The sequence below is a fragment of the Sinocyclocheilus rhinocerous genome, unplaced genomic scaffold (genome assembly GCF_001515625.1).
Source record: "Sinocyclocheilus rhinocerous isolate Xijiao unplaced genomic scaffold, SAMN03320098_v1.1 scaffold474, whole genome shotgun sequence".
Taxonomy (NCBI): domain Eukaryota; kingdom Metazoa; phylum Chordata; class Actinopteri; order Cypriniformes; family Cyprinidae; genus Sinocyclocheilus; species Sinocyclocheilus rhinocerous.
The window spans coordinates 390,440-406,380 of record NW_015644625.1 but is presented as its reverse complement, the minus strand read 5'-3'; the positions used below and the strand labels follow the sequence as shown (position 1 = coordinate 406,380).

The 15,941-nt window shown below is 35.1% G+C and overlaps 1 protein-coding gene across 1 annotated transcript in view; it reads left to right on the top strand.

Moving 5' to 3' along the window:
• Nucleotides 1-15,941, top strand: part of nrg2b (neuregulin 2b) — a 68,995-nt gene that overhangs the window by 23,826 nt on the left and 29,228 nt on the right. Inside the window, exons 2-3 of the mRNA XM_016576273.1 lie at nt 6,575-6,737; nt 10,681-10,799. Of these exons, the coding sequence (XP_016431759.1) occupies nt 6,575-6,737; nt 10,681-10,799 (282 nt within the window). The remainder of the gene's footprint in view (nt 1-6,574; nt 6,738-10,680; nt 10,800-15,941) is intronic.

Sequence of the window (15,941 nt, the reverse complement as noted above, 5' to 3'; positions counted from 1 at the left end):
AATATACTACTGTTCAAACGTTTTAGTTCAATGTTTTTTCAAAGACATTAATACTTTTATTCAGCAAGGTTTCATTAAATTGATCAAAAGTGGCAGTAAAATCTTTTATATTGTTATACAATCTATTTGAAATAAATGTTGTTCTTTTTAGCTTTATATTACTGTAATAAAATAATCATTATATATATATATATATATATATATATATATATATATGTATATATTAACATTGATGATAATCAGCTGGAGTAATGATGCTAAAAAATTCAGCTTTGCATCACAGGAATAAATTACATTTTAAAATATATTAACATAAAAAACTGTTCTTCTAAATTGTTATATTATTTCAGAATATTACTGTTTTTGCTATATTTTTGATCAACTAAATGCAGCCTTGGTGAGCATAAGAGACATCTTTCATTACAAAAACTTACCAACCATATAATTTTCAACAGTATGTTGCAGTTTTATAAATGTTAACTGTGCTTGATATGTGTTTTTAGATCTTGATTATTTGTTCACATGCTTGATAAGAAGTTAAACTAGTTTTAAAAGGGACAGACAGCTCTTTTCCCTTAATATTTGCAGAAACCGGTCTGCGACAGTCAGTTTTATCTCATAGGCCTTGTTTCTGTGGAAGAAGGAAGAGAGAGAGGAAACAGGGACGGAAATACTATTTCTAATAAAAGACTTCCAGGACTATCAAAGCGAGTGGAAGGAGCGTTGGGCAGAGAGAAGAAAAGACATCTTTCATGTGGGGCTTCATTCAGCTTAGTTTCACAGTTTTCTTCTTTATAATGTGTGTGCGTGATGGGGTGTGTGTGTGTTTGTGTGTGTGTGTGTGTGTGTGTGTGCTCCACTGGACAAATGTATGTTTGAACCTTGAAGGAGAAAGAGAGAGGGGTGGTCGGTGATAAAACTCCATCAGAAAATGCTGATTTGAGCAAAAGCATTCATGCACAACTGCAACCTTGTGCAGCTATACACACACACACACACATACACACACACTTCTGTCTTGGGTGATGTCAGAGACTCTTACATTAACCTTGTACCAGCCATTTTTCTACCACCACTACCAATGTTTGATTTTCAACTAAAGTCAAAGTTGAGATGTATGACAACAAGGATGTTAAATATTCCATACTGGTCATTGATTGATTGATTGATTGATTGATTGATTGATTAATAACAGTCTTTTCTTTATTGGAATCTCTCATTCACTGAAACTTGATAGATATAAAATTTTAAAAAATGCACTGCAATTTAAATATACTACTGTTCAAACGTTTTAGTTCAATGTTTTTTCAAAGACATTAATACTTTTATTCAGCAAGGTTTCATTAAATTGATCAAAAGTGGCAGTAAAATCTTTTATATTGTTATACAATCTATTTGAAATAAATGTTGTTCTTTTTAGGATCAACTAAATGCAGCCTTGGTGAGCATAAGAGACATCTTTCATTACAAAAACTTACCAACCATATAATTTTCAACAGTATGTTGCAGTTTTATAAATGTTAACTGTGCTTGATATGTGTTTTTAGATCTTGATTATTTGTTCACATGCTTGATAAGAAGTTAAACTAGTTTTAAAAGGGACAGACAGCTCTTTTCCCTTAATATTTGCAGAAACCGGTCTGCGACAGTCAGTTTTATCTCATAGGCCTTGTTTCTGTGGAAGAAGGAAGAGAGAGAGGAAACAGGGACGGAAATACTATTTCTAATAAAAGACTTCCAGGACTATCAAAGCGAGTGGAAGGAGCGTTGGGCAGAGAGAAGAAAAGACATCTTTCATGTGCGCTGTCACTATTATCAGTGTGTGCGTTTGTGCCTGTGTGTTTATACTTGGATTTACTGATCAAGCTGAAATCAACTCGATGATGAACATGAAACGCCTGCTATTCTTTCATCCTCTGGACTCCTGTCCCCAATACTTCCACTTTTTGTGTTGCTGATAGTTTAGTGATTTATACAAAAGAAACTCCTGATATACAATGTAACTGTAGTAGATGGGGTTTAAAGGGTAGTGCACATGCTCTGACAAGTTTGAGTCTGGTTGGTCCTTTCAATAAAAAGTGGCAAAAGCGCAAATAAAAATGAGAGAATAACCAGATCTTTTCTGCAGATTTTCGTCAAAAATCAAGCATTTTTTTCTACGTAATGTGATGGAAACAGGGTATTCAGTGAGAAAAAATGTAGGGACATGATTTCTTTCCATCTGGAATTGATTGTGAAAAGTGTCCTTGTAGGAGGTTGAAAAATAAGTGGACGTGATGATGTCATCCAAAAACAAACATCGTTTCAGAGGCAGAGCAAGTTTTAATTTTGATGAAGGTTTACAAGTACATCATTTATTTAAAATAATGTGCATCGAATTAAAGCAACATGTGTTATATATTATTTAAATTTAAAGCATTTCATGCAATGTAAAGTACTTATTGTGACATATTGGGATACTCATACAAAACGTTTCGGAATCACCTCAGTGTTATTTTAGTATTTTTTATATACTGTTGCATTTATTATTTGTTTGAATTGAAAGCTTGTATTTTTATATTTTCAGTTAATTTAAAGTATATGTTTTAGTCATTTTGTTATATTCTTTTGTTGTTTTTATTAATTAAAAAAAAAATTCAGTGTGGCCTTAATTTATTTTATTTTTAGTAATTTTAGTACTTCAACAAACATTTATTTCAGTTAGTTGGCAAGGCACCAGTTCTAGTTAAGTTTGCATCTAATATTTATATTTTATTTTTAAACTTTACTTCAATTACATAAAATAATTGTAATAGTTTTCGTTAATGTAAAAACACTGTAACAGAGTCCCAGTGTTTCAGCTGTTTTTTTTTCTTCTTCTGGAAAATCAGTCTTTTTAAGTTGTCCCTCTATGTTAAGGTGTTTTAATATTGAAGAAATGACCCACATTCTTTAGAATGTGTGTATGTCTTTATCTGTTTTCAAATTTCCGACAGTGGTTTCACTCTCTGGTCAAATGAAGTGATCTGAAGTGGTGGTAGATTCATGGTAACGTTGCCGAGGCAGCAGATTGGCTGTTATTGATGAGTGAAGCTGATTGGATGGACTCCGAATGAGGTTTTTCACTGTGCTGTTTGTGAGCGGGGAGTTCTGCATTCCACAGTTCCACGTGAGCAGAATTACAACGTGCAAGCATGTGATAAGAAGTGAAATGTGTGTGTGAGTGCTTCTGTACATGTGTATTAATTGTATGAGGACTGTGTGTGTGTTTTAGTCAATAGGTGTAAGTGTGTATTAAACATTTGGAGTGTACGTGTCTATGAAAGTGAGTGGGTGTGAGAGAGAGAGAGAGAGAGAGTGTGTGTGTGTGTGTGTGTGTGTGTCAGAAGCATCTGGAGACGAGAAGGTGTGATTTCACTGGATGTGACAGAATGAAGTATTGCTCTGAAGAAAGAGAGAGAGAAGGAGAAAACCACAGATGGAGCCACTCTCAGTTAAACAGTGAACAGTCGGCTATAACATGTTGTGTTCAGTCCAAATCTGTACCTGAAGTCCTTTGTTTCATGAGGATTCCACAGGAATATTATTATTAGATTTTTGGAATTTCACCTCAAAATCAAAGGAAAGAAATGTTAAAACATATTTTGCATAAAGCAATGAAAGCAAATTTTAGGACAATTAAGATTAAAATAAAAATTACATATATTTTTATGAAACTTTACATTTATATTTTATTTAATGTTTTAAATTATATAACTTTAAATAATATATAAGGTATTTATTGTATATTATAATGTACAGTCATGTGAAAACGTTAGGACACCCTATTGAATTTCATGGTTTTCTGTATCAAGAGATAATAAAAAATTATCTGGTCCTTGGAAAGTCTTAAAATTTGGAAATAAAGCTCAGATGAACAATATCACATGACATATCACACTGTGTCATTATTTGATTAACAAAAACAATGCCAAGATGGAAAAGCCATGTGTGACAAACTAGACACCGTATGATTCAGTTGCCTTTAGATCCACTTTTAGCAGCAATAACTTGAAGTAATAATTTTCTGTATGACTTTATCAGTCTCTCACATCGTTCTGGAGGAATTTTGGCCCACTGTTCTTTACAGCGTTGCTCCAGTTTATTGAGGTTTGTGGGTATTTGTTTATACACAGCTCTCACTGCATGATTTCAGTCAGGATAAGGTCTGGACTATGACTGGGCTTTTGCAGAACCTTGATTCTTTCCTTTTTTGGGATCATTGTCCTGTTGCATCACCCAATCTTGGCCAAGCTTTAGCTGTCGGACGGATGTCCTCACATTTGACTCTAGAATACTTGGTATACAGAGGAGTTCACGGTCGACTCAATGGCTGAGGTGCCCAGGTCCTTTGGCTACAAAACAAGCCCGAAATCATCAGCCCTTCACCAGCATGTATAACTTCTGGTATGAGGTGTTTGTGCTGATATGCTTGTTAGGTTTTCACCAAACGTGCTGCTGTGCATTATGGCCAAACATCTCCACTTTGGTCTCATCTGTTCAAAGGTCATTGTTCTAGAAGACTTATGGTTTGTTCAGATGCAACTTTGCAAACCTAAACTGTGCTGCCATGCTTTTTTAGATAGAAGAGGCTTTCTTCTGGTAAGCCTTCCAAACTTGTCCCATGTTTTTCTAACTGTACTGTCATGAATTTTATCATTTAACATGTTAACTGAGGCCTGTGGAGCCTGCGGTGAAGTTCTTGGGTTGTCTGCCATTTCTCTGAGCGTTACATGGTCTGATCTTGGGGTGAATTTGCTGAGGCGTCCACTCCTGGGAGGATTGGTGTCTGTTTTGAATGTCTTCCACTTGTGAATAATCTACCTCACTGTAGAATGATGGACTTTTAAATTGTTTGGAAATGGCCCTATTATTCTTCCCAGATTGATGGCAGCAACAATTGCTTCTCTAAGATCATTGCTGATGTCTTACCTCCTTGGCATTGTGTTAACACACACCTGGAGGCTCCAGACCAGCAAACTGTCAAAACATCTGCTTTTATAGAGGTGCTCACACTTGCTGATGATCAGTTAATCAAAGGCATTCGATTAGCAGTGTCTGACTGCTACTTAACCTCTTAATTCTTATGTTAACAGTAAGGGTGTCCTAATTTTGTCACCCATGGCTTTTCCATTTTGGCTTTATTTTTGTTAAATAAACAATGACACTGTGCAATATGTCATGTGTTGTTGTTTATCTGAGGTTTTATTTTAAGACCTGGAAAGAACCAGTTATTTTTTTTATTATGTCCTGATAAGGAAAACCATGAAATTCAATAGGGTGTCTTAACTATTCACATGAGTGTATATAATATATATCCTTGAATTATAAATAATAATAATTTTATATATATATATATATATATATATATATATATATATGTAATAATTTAAATGTAAATTGTAAATAATAAATATATATTATTCAATCTGTATGTATTTATACATAATAATATTTTTATAGTTGATGTATTTGAACTGTCTTTAATTTAAGCTAGTTTAATTAAAAAGTATTAAAACTGGTTTAAATAAAAAGCATTAAAAAGTTCTGTTATTAATGAGTGTTATGAGAATTACTTTTGAGAAAAATAAGAATTTCAAAAAAGTAAAACATTCAAATGCATTACAGTAATGGAAACTTGACAGGAAATTGTAAAAAAAAATCTTAAAGGTAAAAAATAGGCTTTATGTTTGTTATTTCAAATATAATTTTCATAAGTTTCCTTTTGAATTTGGTGTCCTTCGGTTTTCACATGAACCTTGAGGTGTAAAATAAAACAAACTCTCTGTAGTAGCAGCATTTTATTGTGTGTGTGTGTGTGATCATTATTTGCTGCACTAAATGTACTGTATTTTTATTACTGCTCATAGTTCACAATATTGGGCTTGTTTCTCATTGCTAGATGGATTACTTTAGCGAGGTAAACTGCAGAAAGATGAGCCCCATTAATCTCTCACACGCTCTTTCGTTTCTCACTTCTTTCTGCTTTCCCACTCTTCTATTTGCTTCTCTTCATCCTCCCGTCTGCGTCTGTCTCTCAACATGCTTCCTTGCATTTTCAGCCGTCATGCCTTCTTCTTTCTCTCCTTCCCTCTTTTGACAAAATCCATCCCTCCCTCCATCTGTCCCTCTTCTTTTTTTTCTCCAGTAACCTCTCTTTCTTCTCCACTTGTCACCTCAGTCAATCTCACCTCCACCCCAAGGAATCCGTATTGCTCATAGTTTGCTCCAGTTATGTTTAATTTTTTGTCTCAAATGTTTCTCCTAAAATTCCTTAGGATAAATAAAAAGAGCAGCAAATAGGACGAGTGTGCAAAATGTAAAATGAACGTGGAAGGAATAAACACCCCAAAATAACAAGCTAATATGTTTTGCAACAGTATATGTTCTGTTGTTTTTATTTAAAGCAGTCCAAATCAAAGCGAAAGCATTGCTCATTGCTGTCTACGAGAAACAACTGAGGTATTAAAGAGAAAAAAATGTGTGCTTTCTCTGTCCTTTGGGCAAACCTGCATTTCTTTTCTGCTCACTCTCTGTCTGTTTTCTCCGTCTGTAGCATCAACTCCGAAGGTGAAGCCCATGGATTCTCAGTGGCTCCTGGAAGGTAAAAAGCTGACACTCAAGTGTGAAGCTGTGGGCAACCCGAGCCCCTCCTTCAACTGGTACAAAGATGGCAGCCAGCTCCGCAAGAGGAAAGACGTCAAAATTAAATCCAACAAGTAAGACTCATCAAACACACACACACAGATGCACAAGCAAACACACTACTCATACGCTGGCAGAACTATTCTTGGCATCAGAGGTATTAAAAATACATCTCCCATCAGAGAGGAGAGAGATGCAGACGTCTTGTTAAAGGAGTAGTTCACACAAAATGAAAACTCTTTCATCATTTACTTGCTCTCATGTTGTTCCAAACCCGTATTATTTTTTTTCTTTATGAAATTATGAAGAAAGTTCACGCTGCTCTTTCTCATATAATGAGAGCAGTACCAAAAAAACATCTTAATCTTGCCAAAAAATGGTCCAAATGTCTTGTGCGCTAAATTCTAAATCTTCAGAAGCCATTTGATAGATTTGTATGAGAAACAGACAGAAATGAAAGATATATTTTGACCCTTCTGTTACAGTGCTCAAATCTCATTTGCAGTTTCTCATATTGTAATATACAAATATTCTTTAATTTAGTCAATATTTCATCATGTCATATTCATTAATATTCATGGGAAAGTACAAAATTATTGAATACATCAATTCACATAAATTTCGAAAAGTATTCACAAGTTTGTTTGTGATTAAGATTTTCTTACGTTTTTGAAAGAAATCTCCCCAAAGCTATATTTATTTGATCAAAGAATACAGTCAAAACAGTAATTTTCTAAAATAATATTACAATCAAAAAGAAGTGTTTTCTATTTGAATATATTTTAAAATGTAATTTATTCCTGTGATGCAAAGCTGAATTTTCAGCCTCATTACTCCAGTCTTCAGTGTCACATGATCCTTCAGAAAACATTCTAATATGCTGATTTGGTGCTTAAGAAATATTTCTTATTGTTATCAATCTTGAAAACAGTTGTGTTGCTTAACATTTTATCAGGATTCTTTGATAAATAAAAAGTTCAAAAGAACAGACTTTATTAAAAGCTGTAACATAATGAGTAACATAATAAATGTCTTTACTATAATTTTTGGTAACACTTTATTTCGATAGTCCACTTTAGACATTCTATTAACAGTAAGTAACTTTGCAACTACATGTCAACTAGCAGTTAGTAGAGTATTAGTAGACTGTCTGCTTAATATCTTCTAACACTTTCTTTGTCAACTTATTCTACTAACCCTAAACCTACCCTAACAGTCTACTCTGAGAGTTAGTAGACATGTAGTTGCAAATTAATGAGAATTAGTTGACATGTAGTTGACATGTAGTTACAAAGTTACTTATAGTTAATAGAATGTCTAAAGTGGACTATCGAAATGAAGTGTAACCTAATTTTTCATCAGCGTAACATGTCCTTGCTGAATATATTAATTTCTTTTTTTTTTAAATCCAAACTTTTGAACAGTAGTGTAACTTACTGTACATTCAAGTTTACTTGCGTCATTTTGTACAAGTGGAGGCTGTAATTTTATGTTTATGTAAAAAAAAAAAAGTCAAACAGGTTTGAAAGATATTGAGTAAATGATATTAAAATTTACATTTTTGGCTGAACTATTCCTCTTCATAAGTGAATAAAGGATGTTGAATCTCCAAGCTCTGGTCAACTATCTTAAGGAAGCTCCATCAGTGAATTGTGGGTTACTTCCCCTTCATTGCTTTTCTCTGGCAATGGGACCGTGTGTTGCCGCCGCATCTGAGGGGAGAGTGTGTGGGCCCAAACACGCAATACTTTCTCCCTCAGTGGCGTCTGTAGGTGGAGAATGGAATAATAATTTAAAAAAACATATGACTAAGTTTATATACGCTTGGGGTCTAGATAAACTAGTCTTCAATGAGAATTGCATAATCATGCAAATGTCTTAATATATGGGAAAGCTGCGTTTCGTAAAACGGGATAACGGATCTAATAAAAAGCTGCTGAGCTGTACATGTTGCAGTAACTATGATTAATTATTCATATTTCCCCATGAGCTGATTCGCTACACATTGCATCAATGTCATTTAGCCATTTGTAACACAAATCAATAGTGCACATGGAGCTGTATATTCAGTCCGTATGTCACCGTCAGTCCGTATGCAGCTGCTCAATATGCCGGGACCGCAGGGAAAGAAACATACGGGAGAATTCAGGGCATTCCGTAACGTGACGGTCCTCTTCTGTTCTCCGAGAAAAAGTGCTGAGGTGCACGTTTCCACAGAAAGCAGATCACTCTAACAGGATTGCCTGTTCACTGGCCCCTTGTGTAATTTTGCAAATGTGTGTGTGCTGAAACTGCAGATCCACAGTCACGGAGACATGCACTCACATCCGTACGCACACTTACGCCGATGAACTGTGAGTGAAAGAGCTGACAACATGGAAAGGGATGGTTTAATAATGATGGAGGTAAAGTAAGGACAGAGGATGATACGCGCAGCTGCCATTTTCTCTGCGTTCAGCTCCAGAGCGAGATCCTTCAAGAGCTTTGCTCCTCTAATGAGCTGTCCACATGCTGACCTGAGGAGAAGGCCAGAGAGACAATGCGAGTATCACATTGACACCACTAGAGACCCCACGCATGATGTGATGAAGCCAAGTTGGACATATTCCTGGACCGACATCCTTTGTTGGTCCTGGGAGAACATTCCTATCAAAAATCAGGTCTAACCCTAATCCTAGCCCGAAGTCAGATGTGGGTTATTTCTGATCTGTATCTCTGATTCCAGCCATACAGACTTGATTGCTTGTGATGTTCCTTATTTGTTAGTCGATTTGGATAAAACATTTGCTAAATTACTAAATACAAATAATAAATACACTACTGTTCAGAAGTTTGAGGTTTGTAAGATTTTTTAATGTTTTGAAAAAAGCGTCTTATGCTCACCAAGGCTGCATTTATTTAAGCAAAACACAGTAAAAAAAAAACAAAAAAAACATCTAAATTACTAAATACAAATAATAAATACACTACTGTTCAGAAGTTTGAGGTTTGTAAGATTTTTTAATGTTTTGAAAAAAGCGTCTTATGCTCACCAAGGCTGCATTTATTTAAGCAAAACACAGTAAAAAAAAACAAAAAAAAAACATTAATATTACAATTTAAAAGAATTGTTTTCTATTTGAATATATTTTAAAATGTAATTTATTCCTGTGATGCCAAAGCTACATTTTCAGCATCATTACCCCAGTCTTCAGTGTCACATGATACATTCTTGTATGCTGAAAAAACATTTCTTAGTATTATTAATGTTGAAAATAGTTGTGCTGCTTAATTTTTTTTAGGATTCTTTGATGAATAGAAAGTTCAAAAGAAAAAATAGAAGTTTTTTTTAACATTATAAATGTCATTAGTGTCATGTAATGTATCAATGTAATGCATTCTTGCTGAATAAAATATTAATTCTTTAAAAAAGTAAAGAAAAGAAAAAAATCACACCCAATACTTTTGAATGGAAATGTAAATGTAAGGACATTTTATTGTCCAATGCTATGACAAAAAATTTTAATGCTAGTATTTGGCAGGCAGCGACAACAATTTATCATATTTTATACACCTCTCTTCAAACCCTTGCTTGTTACACACGTTTTTTGTCATGTGATGTCGCAACTGTGCTTATTATTAAATGGTTTTATGTGCTGGCATGTTTATGTGAGCTCATCTTGGCAGAATTGTTGGGATTTCTGCAACAGTTTCCAAAGTGCAAGTGCCATTTCATTGCACTTTTCCGAATAGAATGTTGGAAATTCTGACTTTAAAGTTGGAACGCAGCATATGATCCTACAGTCTGATTGGTTGATAGCAATGTTGTTCTAGGCCCAACAACATGGTGATCCAGGATCATGTCCTTCTGGGATAAATAGCAACTACATTTGCACATACACAAAGTCTCTACCAATGTGTTTTTTTTCTTCCCCTTTCTCATCTGACTTTTTTGTCTCTCTTTAAATTTCTGCCCTCATATACCCTGATGTTTTTCTCAATTTCTCTCTTTCTTTGTGTCTTGGTTGCTTTGCGCAGGAAAAATTCAAAGCTTCACATCAGCAGAGTGAGACTGGAGGATTCTGGGAACTACACCTGTGTGGCGGAGAACTCGCTGGGCAGAGAAAATGCCACCAGCTACGTCAGCATCCAAAGCAGTAAGAGCTCCCTTATTTCCCTCTTTGCAAATGGCTGAGAGTCACAGGAGACCAGCGCACCTGCTCATCATGGGGCAGATTTTTCTGTGTGTACTTTATATTTACAGCAGATGTGCTTTGTAAGATGTCTGTACTTTGAAATCACACGGGTCTTTAGCTCTGGTCAGATAAACTAGACTGTTGCAGTTTCTGAAGAAATATGTGAGTGTTGTTCTATTCAGAACTTTTTCCTTTAAAAAAATGGAACCTAATGATTATTATTTAATTTATCATTTGGCCTAAGTATTGGATTGCATTTATGACTCCTCTAAAAAAATCAGTGAAAAGTTTGTCTGTGCAAACACACTTTTTACAAGCATTATGTTACACAACTATTTCAGATTTTTTTTAATCTACTCTGATAAAATCTGATACCTTCATTTGAAAGCACACTACTGAGGGCAGTAAATGCAATAAGAACGGCATTTCTTTTTGGGTAACTGCAAGTTGGTTTCAAGCTTAGTTGCCCAAGTCAAAAGAGTCCATCCCGCTATAATATGGCTTGGATCCATCCTTCAGTGGACAGTAAGTCTATAGGATTGTTTTGCCTGTTTTATTGGCCATTAGGCTGTAGATATGTAACAGCACACAGCTATTTGGATGTGAGGGTTTGAGGCAGCATTCATGTCTGTTTTGTGAGTTTGGGTGTTATTGTGGAGAACACACCTCTCTCATCTGCTGTTTTACTCACCGATCTCCCCACATGCTTCAGTCTTTGGAGTATATCACATCAGCCGGAGGCGTTTGATGTGCCATTAGTGTGTGTGTGTGTGTGTGTGTGTGTGTGTGTGTGTGTAACTAATGTGAGCTCCATCCAGCTCATCTTAAGGGCAGTAATGGTTGAGTGGTTTGAGATTTGAGAGAATGAATTTGAGAAGAAACATTTGAGAGAATGAATATGATAAAAGAATAAATGAATGAAAGAATGAGTAAAGGAATCGATAGAATAAATTAGGGATTGTATGTGTGTGTGTTTGTGTATACACACATATATATAAAATTCAAATACATTTTTGGCCAAATTGTGCAGCCCTACAAACAAGCACAGCTTATAAAATCTACGTTTTTAAAACTTTTTTAAATCTTAATTTTTTTTAGCAATTAGATTTTTTCCCCCAAAATGTGCAGCCAATGAATTCTGAATGAATATGTATGTAAATGAAGATTTAGTGGACAGGATAATGAATTAATAAATCAATGAAATATTTAAGTTCTTTATTGTGATTGTACAACAAGGTAAAACAACAATATTTGAATGAATGAATGAATGAATGTATAAATTAATTAAATGAGTGATCAATGTTCAGGCTCTTTATTGTTACAGTGAGACGAGTTGAATAAATGAATGAAACAAACCAATGAATAAATGAGTGAACAGGCAAGTGGATGAATTGATTCATTCAGGGTTTTCCAAACTATGGTTTGTGAGTTGATGAAAAGCTAAAAATTAATAAACCATAAAAATATTAAATGAAAATAAATATTTTTAAAATAAAAAAACAACCAAGAGAAAACACTTGCTAAAACAAGATGAAATATTTTATTAATTTACCTCCACGTCATGAAAAAAAAATTGTTCAAAGGGGTTCAGCTAACAAAAAAGTGTGGGAATCCATAGATTGATTTGAATAAGTGCAAACTCTTAAATGTATTTTTAAAAATTATTTATCAAGTGAATGAATAAATTATGGTAGCCAATTTCTGCAAAAAAAAAAAAAAAATCTGAATTGCAAGGTATAAACTCAGAATTCAAAGAAAAGTCAGAATTCTCACAATTCTATGTTTTTCTTGAATTCTGAGTTTACATCTCACAAAGTTTACACTTTTTTTCTGGAATAAAAAAATCCATTGGACCTGTTTGTGTTCTGAGGGACCCTTCACATGGAGTTTGATTGACAGGCGATCTGACCAATCATAATGCCAAATCTGCCATTTTTGTCCAACAGACAATTCAGACAGGAAAGTAGATTAACATCGGTGGACTTGAACCTGAAAAATTATGTATTGACATCTTTCTGTGGCTGAAAAAAGATACCTTCTGATGTTCATTCATGTTTATTTCATCATGCTATAACTAGTAAAGAGGAAGAGATGATCGGTTCATGTGCCGCTTGAACTGAGGCGCTACAGTGATCCATCAGGGGACATTGAAGAGCCACAAAACAGTTTATTGTTTGAAGTTCTTAAAAAAAAATTTAAAAACTGAGACTTTGTTTCCTACCTAAAGGTGCACTGTCAGTTTCCGCTTTGCTGCGCGATGTATTTTTCACCTTGTGAGAACATGATGTGTAGTGTGTGAGCGGCATGGCTTGTCGGACATAGCAACAATAACGAAGGGGGGCGGGTCTTTGCGAAGGGTCAAGTCACTGTGAAAGGTAAAAAGGTCCTTTCAGGATGTATGTGTGAGAGATAAAGAGAAAGGGTGTTTACATGTGCTGTAGGCAAGTCTAGAGAGTTTGTTAGTCAATGAGGAAATGTTTTGTGTCTGTGAGTGTGTGTTCGGTGGAAATCTGCAGATAACTCTCTGTGCTTAATGAAGATAAACTGTGTCATTTTGGCAGATTCTGCATTCCAGGATCAGCAAGCATTTCAGTCCATAAGTGCACAGATATCAGCTATATATAACAGCACAGACAACCGAGAGACAAAGAGAAAGAGAGAGAGAGAGACGCTCTAGTGGCCATATGGGGGGTCACCAGGGTAAAGCTCTGCAGTATTTGAGAGCATAGAGTAAAGGTGTGTGCCTGTGTGAGTCTTAAAACAGGACAACAACTGCGCTGGCTAAAGCAGAACGTCCTTGACGATGGGTCATTTAGGAGGAGTGTGTTTCCATCTTTGTGTATATGTTTGTGTGTGACGTGAGACCCAGCTGGACTCTGGCCGCTGAATTCTTCAGCTGCAATGCCAAGAGCCTGTCAGATACAAGATCCAAGTATACTTAACGCAAAATACACACACAGCCGCAACCACAGTTGACCCTGTTTGTGCTCTTAAAAGAACAGTGCACCCAAAAATTTAAAGTTCTGTCATTATTTAATCACCCTCATGTTGTTTCAAAGCCTTTCATTCTTCTGAGGAACACATTTGGAGATGTGAGGCAGAATGTGCTATAAATGGTTCATATGGGTCATATGCTATATTCCAAGTCTTTTAATAATTGTATGCACAAATTTAAGTTGTTGTTCACTGATAATTCTGTCCTCTCTATAGCTCTCTCTCTCTCCAAAAAAAAAAAAACACTACACTACAGTCCAAAAGTTTGGGGTCAGTAAGATTTTTTAGATACTTTATTTGTAAGGGGAAAACAAAAACATTCAAATTTTTTCTTCCACAAAAATCATACAGGTTTGGAGTGACATGAGGGCAAGTAAATGACATTTAATTTTAGGGTGAACTATTCTTTTAACAAATGGCCTTATTTTGCATGATTAATCAGTGCACATTATTTTAAAGAGAAGAAAATGCTTGTTTTCATAATCTTAATCATAATCTTATCACAATACAATAACTTTTTTCCATCTCTGAAATAATAGACAGTCAGAGAGTTATATAAACTAACAATATGACAGACTATCAGTCACTATCCAATCAAATCTCAGTCTCTGTTATTCTGCAATAATTATTTTAACTCAGAAAAACATATAAAGGAAATAAAAATGCATTGCAGATTTTGTATCGTCCTGCTACACATTTGTATGAATGAGCGCATCTCACAAAGGCACATGGACACAGGTCATGTTAAATTGATGATTCTGGATCCAGTGTTACTGTTGAGATAAATGAGGAATGAGTCTTCCGTCCAGAGCTCAGCACTGCTGCCTTCAGCTTAATGAGTCTGACGCAAACGCAGACATAAAACACACTCCTGTGCATGCTGCTCTGCCTCCACCCCTGCCCAGCGTCTGTCAACTTCTGCCTGTGTTCACAGTGGATTGCTAGTGTGCTGCTTACTCCAACTGCACAGTATGTACTGTTAACTGTCTGCTGCTCACAAATAGTTGTGAAATAGCATGCTATACACAATGTATGTTAAATGGTGCAAGCTGTATGCTACATTGTCACATGACCCCAGTGCACATGTTTAAAGGGGTAATTCACCGCTTGTAATAAATGTTGGCTGTCTGTGCGGTATAAACAAATAGAGTGGAAATACAGATTATAATTTTGTTCAGTGTATATATGAATATGCTGATTTAATATATATATATATATTTTTTTTAAGTATTTAGTTGAAAATGTTTTTTCTTTTTTCCTTTTTTTTTGCCGTATTTCTGACATGGCCACCCTAATCCACTATAATTTAAGAATAATACTGTTTTTATGTAACGGAATGTAGTTTTAAGAGATTTTTAGGCGAGAATGTACTTGTTTGGACTTCAAATATGCGGTTTGTTAATAAATCTAACGTGTATTTGAAAATTTGCTTCGACATTTTCAGAGACTTGAGCTCCAGAGCATCAGCGGCCGTTCTGCGCTCACCCACCCGCGGAGAGAGCACCTCACCTCGGCAAGATCTTCTGGAATTTATCGCTGGCTCTGATGTCTCTATAGTGGTTAAACAAGAGATATTTAGTATTGGGTAAACCTAAAGGGCAGTCTTTGGTCTCATTAATCTATTTTTTGTTCCAGAGCAAATAGTTTTGGCAAAATCTCATCATGTTTACGTAACTTCAATGTTCAGAGCACCGCCTCTGTACTTTTGATTGAATTGCCTAGCGACTTTTATGATGGCTGTTGTTGTTTATTAAATATTATTATTCAGTAAATAATATTTTATATAAATAATAGTAGTATTTAGTATTGGTAAACGGTGTGTGTGTTTCTGTGTGTGTGTGTTCATGATGGTGATTTGTTACATTGTTCCGCCATTAGATAGAGACAAGAGAATGTTTTTACGAGTCAGCAGTAAAGACTTTTAAATTGAAAAATACTAAAGTGCAGTTTTGAACAAGGAAGTTATTTTTACTTTCAAAACCAGCTTGTAGGCAGCCAACAAACGCACTGAGCAGCGCTGTCATCATGAATCACCTTTAACAGATGAAAGGATAGTACGAGCCTATCGGACATTCAAACTAATGTTTTATTGTGATTATGAGATTGATC